This window comes from Sphaerodactylus townsendi, linkage group LG04, assembly GCF_021028975.2.
Source record: "Sphaerodactylus townsendi isolate TG3544 linkage group LG04, MPM_Stown_v2.3, whole genome shotgun sequence".
Classification (NCBI taxonomy): Eukaryota; Metazoa; Chordata; class Lepidosauria; order Squamata; family Sphaerodactylidae; genus Sphaerodactylus; species Sphaerodactylus townsendi.
Genome location: NC_059428.1, coordinates 70,701,372 through 70,713,372, shown reverse-complemented (window position 1 = coordinate 70,713,372; position 12,001 = coordinate 70,701,372). Strand labels below are relative to the sequence as shown.

At 41.2% G+C, this 12,001-nt stretch overlaps 1 protein-coding gene across 1 annotated transcript in view; it reads right to left on the bottom strand.

Annotated features, from left to right (window-relative positions):
• The window catches only part of PDE9A (phosphodiesterase 9A), a 79,492-nt gene that overhangs the window by 61,551 nt on the left and 5,940 nt on the right, over window positions 1-12,001 (bottom strand). The window contains exon 2 of the mRNA XM_048493635.1: window positions 2,949-3,019. Coding sequence (XP_048349592.1) covers window positions 2,949-3,019 — 71 coding nt within the window. The remainder of the gene's footprint in view (window positions 1-2,948; window positions 3,020-12,001) is intronic.

Below are 12,001 nucleotides of genomic sequence, written 5' to 3'. Positions count from 1 at the left end.
TCATTATATGGATAATCCTGAAAACGTTGCTGTTGTCAACAACAGAGCATCAGTGTGGAAACAAGAATATAGTGTTATACAGAATAGATCCCCCCATCCTGCACCCTGGCTTTTATTTAAAGTTTTATTTAACTTTTATTTATTTAAAGTTCAGAGCATGCCAAGATCTTTTCATAGCCTACAGAATAGAATTAGTGTTGTATTTTCTTTCCTCTGTGACTTGATGATATTATGACTGTTTTACTTTACTCCTGCAGCATTCTCCTGAATGCATAGGTCAAACAGCATCACCAACCAGAATATATATTCAGTGTCATCTTTGTGTTACAATCAACACACATTCATGCAAGACAGGAGACGTGGTTTCTGGGTCAGCAGTCACAGTTCCTTGGTAGGTTCAACATAGAAAGCTGCCTTGTACCAAGGCAGATCATTTGTCCATTAACTCAGAATTGTTTACCCTGCCTCTCCAGAGTCTTGGGCAGATGAAAGTCCTTTCCAACACCTGCTATCTGAAATCCTTTTAAAGGCTGGACCTGGGATCTTCTTCATGCAAAATCTGTGCTCTAGCACTGAGCCACAACCCCCAGGGTGAGTCCTTGATCTACTGACTTGACAAATTAAACTATGAAGGACTGGCTCAGTTTTGCCCATTTGTGAGTCTGTATTTGTATTAAAAAATCTGTTTAAACTGGCTTTCTTTCAACAATTTGTGAATGGCTTAGGTTGTTAAATAAAGCCTTTAAGGCAACTGAGTGGAATGTTCAATAGCTCAGGCTGGTGACATTGTTTGACCTACATAAATGAGGGAAGAGCAGATATATCCAGCATCCATGGCAAATCGAATCAACTTGACTGTGCAGAACTTTATGGGTCACATTTTTTAATAAGATACAATTTATAAAAAGGTTAGCATGAGATGGTCACATGTTGTAAATGTGCATAGCATGTGTCTCAAGAGACTGATAAGGATAGTAGAAGAATATTCTATATGTAATAATTTTGTTACCTGATAGAATCTGTTACAATATTATTAGCCATTTATGAAGCTGTTCGTAATTGATTAACATTTGCTATAATGTTTACAAATTCATCCTTAAGATAAACTGTGAATTATTTCAGTGTTAGTGACCCAGCCCTCCAAGTGTACTATGGGAATAGGAGTGTACCAGTGGGCATAACCAAGAGTCAGTTAGTTACAAACAAGTCACTTTATTTGCCATATGGTAGTTACAGAATGGAGTTGGGGGTGCATTCTGCATCCAATTTAGTCAAAGGTAATATTTCCTTGTTGATACAGAAAGGATTACATCCAGTGGTGAGATTCAAATAATTTAACAACTGGTTCCGGTGGTGGGATTCAAATAATTTAACCACTGGTTTGTTTACAAGCACTATTTTAACAACCTATTCTGCCGAAGTGGTGCGAACCTGCTGAATCCCACCACTGATTACATCTCTACCTCTGTTTACATTGTTGAGAAGATTTTGGGCTGGAGTAGACAATAGAAGGCAAGGGGGCAATATTTTCAACATGTATCCCTAAGAGCCATTCAGGGATAGGGCGGCAGAGACATATCGGGGGCAAATGGTGCCCGGGGACAACACCTGCTCTGGGCACCTCCTGTGTTCCCCATGTTTGAAGGCGGGGCTCGGGGGGTGGGGTTTGGGGACAGGAGTTGCTTGAACAAGCACTGCAGTGGCAGGCAGGCAGACTGAGCCGCCCACACCTCCCTGCAGGCCACCCCCTATCCTCCCCAGGCCCTGCAGAGCGGGGCAGGAGACTACAACAGGTGACCCAGGAGGTGGCCTGCTGCCGCAGTGCCTGTCTGAGCCACCCCCACCTCTGCCTCTGAGCACTACCCCCGAGGGCCTGGGGAGGAAAGGAGGCAGCTTGGACAGGCACCGCAGTGGGGAGAGACTGGCACGCCAGCACAATCCACTGTCAGGGGAGACAGTCACGTGGCTGGGCCCAGTTTGGGTGCCGGCGAGTGCCGCCCCGGCACTGGATCTGCCAGACGCCAGCCAGGGTGCCACATCGTGGGAGAGGCCGGGTGTGGGGACAATGCCTGGCACCCCCCCACGTGACCGAAAGGCATGCGCCCAGGGACATGGGTCATCCCATGTCCCTATAAGCGGTATGCCACTGTAGGGCTATAAATCCAAACTTTAAAATACACAAATACATAAATACATAAATAAATAAGGAAGCTCTATATGGGGGGAAACAAATAGTGAATCCGTCTCAGTTTTCCTTCCAGGAGATGGATGTACTGTACAGTTGTCACCAAATTTTCAGAAATCATGGCTCTGCAATATTATTCTGCAACATAAATCTACTGTGCTACACATGGCACTTGAAATCAATAACAAATGTATTTTGTCCTATTTTTAACATTTAAGATAAATACCTGCATCTTATTTCAGTACTTCATTTTGACTTTTATACTTTCTGAACCATTATGAAAAAAAATTCTACTGTGCAACTTTAAGTGGAGTTACACCATTCTCAGCTCATGGATTTTAATGGATTTAGAACGGTGGAACTTTGCTTAGAATTAATAAGGTCAAAAAAAGAGGAAGTGCCGGGAATTGGCTCTCTCTAGCATGTTTTTCAGCTGAATTATGGCAACATGGGGGAGAGGAACCTGTACATAGTTTCAAAACGTCATGCTGTTACTGCCTTTAGAAAAAGGACAGATAGTAATCTTTTTCCTCTGAAGGTTAATAACAGTGTGTTCCTCCCCAGTTTCGATCAGAGCAATTGGGTTAGTATTGTGTGTGTGTGTGTGTGTGTGTGTGTGTGTTATTTGGCTTTAAAAGGCAAAACGAGATCTGTATTCTCTACCATGTCCAGTTTGACCCCTAAACTTTTGGAAACAGAAAATAACATCAACATCAATAGCACTAACAAACAATATAAGTGTATTCAAACAGAAGGTAATTACCTTGGTAGACCAGTTGCAATGCAGAAGAGTTCCATAATGTCTTTTGAATTACAGTATTTACTGAAGGCCACCTTTCAAAGGAAAGTAAGTATGGCATTAGTTTACATAACAGGATTTAGGTTAATATCATTCTGGCCCCATTATTAACTTTTCCCTTTAAATTCTATTGTTGTATTTATTTATTTTTATTGTATTTTCAGTTATGTGAGCAAACAATACGTATTTGCCAGAAGAGCATAAAAACAGGAGTGACTGAGATTAAACACTCAGAAAGAAATTCTGGCGGGGGTGGGGGAGCCATCTTAAAGCCTAACTACAATCATTTCGGCATAAACTGAAATAATGATAATTCACAACTATAAAGTAACTGTGTTTTAGCTCCATGTATTTGAGAAGCATAAGTTCCATGTTGTGCCACAACTATCTGTTATGCAGTTAAGTTGGATATGGAAATTAGAAGACATATGTGTAATTTTTAGCAGGCACAGTATCTGTAACAGATAGATTAAAAGAATGTGAATGTTTCTCAAAATGGCACTCACACAAGTTGTGACATGAGAGAAAAGAGTACATAGATTATCTCAAAAGATCACTGGCTACCATTCACTCACAACCCCATCAGATTTGAAACAAACTTCTGTGATAAAAAGAAAATTGAATTAAATACTAGGGGTTGTTTTAAGGAGGAAGAAGGATAGGAAGTAAAACAGAGGGACTACAATATGGTCCATACTATTTCCATTTTTTTGCGGTTTTCCTTCAGTTTCCACATGTTATTCCATCTAGTTGAAATTTTTTCTTGCTGTTTCAAGCTCTATACTCTTTTCCACAGAAAGATTAAAGTAAAGCTGTATATTCATTTGCCACCTGTTGAACCTTCTTTGTTGTAGAATGCTCTACTTTGTTGGCGATTGAGATATAGACAAGGGACAGGCACACAAAGTTAAATACAGGGCTTTGCAAACTGGTTCCTCTGGCTTACAGCATACAAAGAAAAAAATGCAAAGGGACAAAATTCTTGGTCTGTTTTCATGATGGAATTGAAAAGCCTTGTAGAAAATATAAGGTCCATGTAAACTGCATGGGAAGCCAATTCACTGGAAAAATAATAATAAACATTGTGGGGGGCAGAGTAGGGAAACACACAACAGCAACTACTCCCATATCTGGCCAGGACATACTGGTAAGACACCTTTATACAACACACCCAGTCTATGGTGGAAATAATAAGAAAACGAAAGGGGGGATTTGTTTTGGATGATTGGCTACATGCCTGGCTGTTTGGAGGAAAGACAAAGGACAATAACAGAAGGCTGTACAGAGTTGAGTTTACTCCATTGAAACACATTTGAAACATATTTGGATAATTTTGGACAATTATATAAACCTATTACTAATTATTTTATAATGTTCTAATTGAATTTGTACAGATTGTAACTAACATTATTGATAGAATTAATAAACTAATAACAAACCACTCACCCTATCCTATTTCAATCCTTCTATTATGTTATTACTTACTGCATCTTTTCCTTGTTTTCCCCTTCCTTCTTCCCTTATTCATTAGTAATAATAATTTAAAAATTCTACCTTAACTTTTGATAACATTAGTATACCTTGGAATTGCATTAATACATAGAATAGAATAGAATAGAATCTTTATTGGCCAAGTGTGATTGGACACACAAGGAATTTGTCTCCGGTGCATATGCTCTCAGTGTACATAAAAGAAAATACATTTGTCAAGAATCATAAGGTCCAGCACTTAATGATTGTCATATAGGTCTAGTAAGCAATCAGGAAACAATCAATAGTAATAAAAACATAAAATGTAAAATCATAAAATAAAATGAAATGTCAGCACAGGCTATAGTCATACAGTCATAATTGGGAGGAGATGGGTAATAGGAATGATGAAAAAAGTAGTGCAGTAATTATATAATAAATATATAATAAATAGTTTGACATTATCGAGGGAATTATTTGTTTAACAGAGTGATGGCATTCGGGAAAAAACTGTTCTTATGTCTAGTTGTCTTGGTGTGCAGTGCTCTGTAGCGACGTTTAGAGGGTAAGAGTTGAAACAGTTTATGTCCAGGATGCGAGGGGTCAGTAAATATTTTCACAGCCCTTTTTTTGACCCGTGCAGTATACAGGTCCTCAATGGAAGGCAGGTTAGCAGCAATTGTTTTTTCTGCAGTTCTGATTATTCTCTGAAGTCTGTGTCGATCTTGTTGGGTTGCAGAACCAAACCACACAGTTATAGAGGTGCAGATAACAGACTCAATGATTCCTCTGTAGAACTGTATCAGCAGCTCCTTGGGCAGTTTGAGCTTCCTGAGTTGGCGCATGAAAGAACATTCTTTGTTGTGCTTTTTTAATGACGTTTTGATATTAGGTGACCATTTTAGGTCATGAGATATGATGGAGCCTAGAAATTTAAAGGTCTCTACTGTTGATACTGTGTTGTCTAGTATTGTGAGAGGAGGTAGGATGGGAGGGTTTCTCCTGAAATCTACCACCATTTCTACGGTTTTAAGTGTGTTCAGTTCTAGATTGTTCCAGTGGCACCACGAGGCTAGTTGTTCAACCTCCCGTCTGTATGCGGTTTCATCGTTGTCTCGAATGAGACCAATCACTGTTGTATCATCTGCAAATTTCAGTATTTTAACAGATGGATCATTTGAGATGCAGTCATTGGTATACAGAGAGAAGAGAAGTGGTGAAAGTACACAGCCTTGGGGGGCCCCTGTGCTCATTTTACAGGTGTCTGATGTAATTTTTTCCTAGCTTCACCTGCTGTTTCCTATCTGTTAGGAAGCTTGTGATCCACTTACAAATATGCTCAGGTACTGCTAGCTGATTTAGTTTGGTTAGAAGAATGTCCGGTCTGATAGTATTGAATGCTGAACTAAAGTCAACAAAGAGGACCCTTGCATAGGTCTTTGGCGATTCAAGATGCTGTAGGATATAGTGCAAAGCCATATTAACAGCATCATCTGTCGATCTATTTGCTCGGTATGCAAATTGCAAGGGGTCCAACAGTGGATCCGTGATGGTTTTCAAATGGTACATTACTAGCCTTTCAAAAGTTTTCATAACTACAGATGTTAGAGCAACTGGTCTGTAGTCGTTCAGTATATTTAATACTATTGTTATATTTTTTACTTCCAATCTATGATGTATATTTCATTTTATAGTTAATATAAATTGTTCATTAGATATTTTTGCATAACTTCAGAAATTATACTTATCAATGATTACCGTATATACTCGCGTATAAGCTGAGTTTTTCAGCCCTGTTTAAAGGCTGAGAAAAGCCCCCTCGGCTTATATGTGAGTCACCATTTTCTATTAATCACAAGGAGGTTGGGGGTGGGACTGGGACAACCTCCCTGCCCCCTCAAGCCACTTGTTGCTGCCCTCATCGAGGGTGAAGAGGGAACCCCGAGGCACCCTGGCTGGCTGGGCTTCCTCAAACCCCGGGAGGCAGAGGGAGCTCCTTATTTGGGCAGTGACATCAGGGGGAGTCACTGCCCAAATAAGGAGCTCCCTCTGCCTGCCTGCTCACTGCCCAAATAAGGAGCTCCCTCTGCCTGCCAGCAGGCTTTGTCAAAACCCATCTGGCAGGCAGAGGGAGCTCCTTATTTGGGCAGTGACTCCCTCTGCCTCCTGGCTTCCCACCCTTGGCTTATGCCGGAGTCAATAAGTTTTTCCAGGTTTGGGCAGTAAAATTAGGCGCCTTGGCTTATACACGGGTCGGCTTATACACGAGTATATACGGTATAGTGAATAATCTGATGTATTAATGCTCTAGTTGGATTTTTTAATAATTGAAAGTGTGGTTGTATATCAAAGAGATTAATAATACTGAATAGAGTTTATGTATAGTAAATATTATAAATTTCTTGCCAAAATTAAGGAGAAATGTTATAAGGAAATGGTACAATCCAGAAAATAGGGGAAAAGCAATTATAGAGAAAGAGGATAATAATAATAATTTGGATTTATACCCCCCTTCTCTCCTGCAAGGAGACTCAGGATGTTACAATCTCCTTTCCATTCCCTCTCCCTCACAACAAACACCCTGTGAGGTGGGTGGGGCTGAGAGAGCTCCAAAGAGCAGTGACTAGCCCAAGGTCACCCAGCTGGTGTGTGTTGCAGTGCACTGGCTGATCTAGGAAGATACTCTAATTACTAAAGATGTCTTATCAGAAATCCTGGAGTGAATTAAGCATTCAAATGAACAACAAGCAAGGCAACTTCAGGATTTTAAAAAGGAAATGTATACACAATACTCACAAGTTGCGAAAGACTCTAGAGAGGAATGAATTCAAAAGTAGAATTTATAAAACAGCTTACTGACATCAGAAAATAGATTCAAAATAACACCCGGGACATCTCTAAACTCAACCAGTCGCACCAGCAAACTGAACATCTTTTAGAAGATCAACTTAAAGAGTGCTAAAGAAAGAATAGAAGTATTAGAACCACCCATCTCCCCTGGGCAAATGTGTATTCCAGACCAACTTGTGACTCTTAGGTCGAATCCCCACTTGAAATTTGCATGCAGATCCAAACCTGTTCGTTGTGAAACTGTGCCCTCTTCATCGGAGTTTCTCCCTCCCCACCACAGCGATCACACAGCAGACACACCCGGTTGCAGAACTCTTAGCAATCCCCACTACCAGGCGAGCTTGCTTCGCCAGTCTCCCCTGATTGGCTGGCGTGCCTTGATGGGGCGGGACCTTTTCCCACTGCGGAAATGTACATTGTAGGGGCGTGATAAAAAAACAGCGTGTAAAAGTTTAACGTTTAACTGTTTAACTGTGCAAACAGTTAATCATTACCTGTATAAACATGAACGATTCAAAGTTACGCGTTTGACTGTTTAATGTTTGCATCCCCTTCTGCTGGCTGATCGCAAAAGCGAAAATGAAACCAAGGAAAGGCTGCGTGTGCATCGCAGCGCTGACTGGTTGCCCAAATTCTGTGTCACACTCCAGGGCGGGAAACGACTCAGGGTTTCAACCCTCATCCCTCCCCTCGGATCAGCTCTGAACCGTGTTAATGGGGTCTATGCCACTTACAACCAGGTCCTGCCGGAACGCAGATTAACGGGGAGAACAAGCACCAAAAACAGAATCTGCCACACAAGCCATGGGGAGGTCCTCCCTCAAACCTGGTTAGTTTGTGTTCTGAAACCTGGCTAAGACGGTAGTGGGGATTCGACCTTAGTCACTCCTGGCTCATTATGGCTACATGCACTCGCCGGTAGCAATGTTGCAACCTTTGCCTGAAGACCCTGCCCTCCCATTTTCTTGCTTTCCTGCAAATCCCTTAAATAAACGGGGTGTTGGGAGCTCTGATCCTCAGAACCTCACAGAGCCACTCTGCGGAGCTCTCTCTCACCGAACTGCATCTCTGTCTCCGTCTCCATTCGTCTCACAACAGTTAGACAAATGGACCAAACTATGGAAAAAGGTTAACAAAGTCACATTGAGTATGGATCTTAAAGAGAATTTTTATAAAATCTTTCATAGGTGGTATCTTACCCCACTTTTCTTTTTATCTAAGATAAAAAATGCTCCTTGATGTGCTGGAAATGTGGACTGAAAGATGGCGATGCAAGGAAGTGAGAGCATATTGGAAATAGATTCATGCAATAGTGCAAAAAATGAAAGTAAATTTTGAAATGATCCCCAAACAAAAGAGTAAAACAAAAAAAATGTGGGTTGACTCCACTGCGAGATGCATTTTTTTGTGCATCTCTAATTTTTAAAGGTGAAGAGGCTTTTCAGACCAAGGGGGTTATTCTGATAATCACAGGGCCAGATTCTGGAAGCACTCTCTAATTAAGACCATACTTAGGTAGTACAACAAAATCTGATTTAAATCTGCCCGAAATGTTAGTGAGAGAAAACATCTCAGCAAATGGGGATGTGAGGAATTGTTGGAACAAAGTGACAGGCTGACAGAATGTTAGCAATCTGCTACTGGCACTAATAGCTGATGAATTCAGTAAATGGGGACCTGATGTGATTGCTGTTGAACTTAGAATGAACTTCTGAAACATGCTGGGCTATTGAGCCTTGAAATCAATTACCATTGAACAAAACAAATGCAAGATAAGTGGAATATGGCAATATAATTGGGAACAAATGAAAGTCAAGTTAGCTTGGTTAATAAAGACTAAAGCTGAGCAGACATAATGAATTTAGCAGACCTCTCTCTCTTTCAAGCAATAGATTAGGGCTAAGCAACACCATGGCATCTAATAAATATATGATTTTGTTAGGCATATGTTGATACTGTGGTACAGTTTAATAAAAATTTGTTAGTCTTCCTTAATCCTGGGATTCTACAAATGGCCAAGGAAAACATGCAAGTTCAAAAAACATTAATTTCTTTTTGATAAGCATCTCAGAATATGAACTGCAGGATTATTTTTAAAAAACATTAATAATAATATGCTATACATTATCTTTTCCTTTTATATCTGATATTCTCCAGAAAGGAAAAAAACAACCTCCTGGAAAATATTTGTAATATCTCTGCTCTTTCTGCACAGTATCAGGCCAAAATGTGTAGTACCTCTGCTTTTCACTGGGAGTGTTTGTAATGCAGATAAGAAGCATGTTTATTTAATAATTTGCATGACACTCTTCAAAAATCTCAGTATGGATTACAAGACACGAGGAACAGATTCACACAGCAAAGTATCCCAATCCACCAAAAGGGGAGGGGGGTCTGTGGGAATTGAAAGACTCCGTGAATAAACAACAAATACTACCAAGTAAACAATATCAACTAAATGCTCCCTCAGATAAATCTGCAGGCTTTCATAAAGGCTTGGAGGGATGAGGCATTCCTTAGCCTCTCAGGAAGTTCAGCGCACAATGAGGGAAAGAGGTTGGGATGCCATCTAGGTGGGACTGGAGGATCCCCCAGAATTATACCTCATCTTCAGACTACAGAGATCCGTGCCCCTGCAGAAAATGGATGCTTTGGAGGGTGGACTCTATGGCATTGTGCCCCACCAAGGACCTTGTCCTCTCTAGGCTCCATTTCTAAATCTCCAAGAATTTCTCAACCATGATCTGACAACTCTACCCCCCATACCCTACTGGGGGCTAGAGAAGACTTGGTAACCCTAGAAAGGGGGCAGTGGTAAAATCTCTTGCAGACATATTTCTCAAACAATTTGTGCAAAACCTCCTATTTCTATGGGTTAGTCTCTGGGAAGTTGGGAAACCCCTGGCCACCCCAAATCTCTACCACCCCTTTCCCTTGCTTTTCTGGGTTACCAAAAGCAAACTGGGTAATTGACACTGTCAACAGTAACTATAAAAGTATTTCCTGCTAAACAGTCACACATTTAGCACACTACTGTTTTGCGATTTGCTTAGTTGCTGTGCCTTGCACTTCAGTCCTGAAAACTAGCTTATTTTGGGATCTGAACGGTTTGGCTTCAGGAAGGAAGAGACTGGGGAGTATAAAATTGCAGTTTTGCTTAACTGCGTTGGGGACAAAGTGTTGGGATTTTGCAAGTGTCTGTCACAACTCAGTTATAAAAGGGTTAACTGTTTGTATGTATACAAGTTGCTGAAGTCACTGTCTATGACCTGATTATTGATTAGCTATTGGTCAGTCAGATAGCCATTGCTTACATGTTGGTGAGCTCATACATCTGAAGTTATAAAATTAACTCTGGTTCTTTGAGCAGACACGACACCACCATCACCATGATGAGCATAAGACAGCAGAGAGGTACCAAGATGTAACCAAACGTACAGTAATGTAGCTGTGTAACAGGAGAGAAAGGATTTATAATGTTATCTCCATACAACCTTCCCTTTATAGTTAGTAAACTCATATATAAAAAGCAACTGAGAATCTGTCTCTTCTGCTAATATATATAGGCCGTTTCTGCCTAGCACAATTGTACTGGGTTACAATTGGTATCTTACAATCTGGGTCTATTTTATCCCAGTTTCCCCCTTCGCATGGGTGCCCATTTCTGTGAAGGAGTCGAGTTAAGACTGGGAGGAAATACTCCAATTGCTTTTGAACGAGCCCGGCTATTTATTTTTTTTAACAACGTAGATGCAGCATGCATGCCCGAACATCCTTGGTATGCTGCATTCTGATTGGCTCTTCCCCACTCCCAAAGGCAATGCTTCTGATTGACGGATCCAGAGCAATTGTAGGAAAACCAAGCAGGACAACCCCCCCCCCCCTTCACTAGCTTTGGAAAGGAGCTGGTGCGGTGAGCAATATGGCAAGCACCTTTTGCTATACAAAGTAAAAACTTTTGACCAATACTGGGCAGAGCACTGTGTCTCATCCACATTTAAAGGTGTGCAGGAAACCACAGCATGAGACACTCACCCACCCACACACACACCAATATACCAAATAACATTTGACTGGTCTTTGGGGCTGTCATGGAATGACAACATCCTGCCAAGCAAGCACTTCCCCATCCCTCCCCTCCCAGGATCCTGTTGGGAACGTGAGCCAGGAGCTGCAGGACTGGGCTGGCAGCAGCTCAGCTTGCAAGCAGCGATTGGCGAGAGTGAGATGGAGCAGGGTGAGCATGATGTAAGGCAGGGAGATCAGTGGGGTGGAAAAATAAATTGGTTTTGCTGCCGTGGCCTTCGCACAGAAGCGATTCAATATGGGATTTTGGAAAAGGATGAACATTTTAGCAGTTAAAAAAAACAACCTGGGATGAGGGAAATATCGTGGGACAAACCCCCTTTAGGATTGAGAACTGTGTGAACCTCTTGGCCAAACCAGGATATTTCTCTTGCTCAACCCGGGATATTTGGACCATGCAGGAATGGCCATATACACCCAATGCAAAGTTCCTGAAGTTTACAATAATCTGGAAGGTGTGTACGCAGACTCCAACAATAAAACTCTGGCAGAGGTTTAAACAGCTTTTATACCTAGAATGCCTGCCCAACATACATGGCAGAATCTTTGCAATAAACATGGAAGCACACACAGACCTAGGGAGTGCTCAGCCTTTGGGACCTTAAAACAGC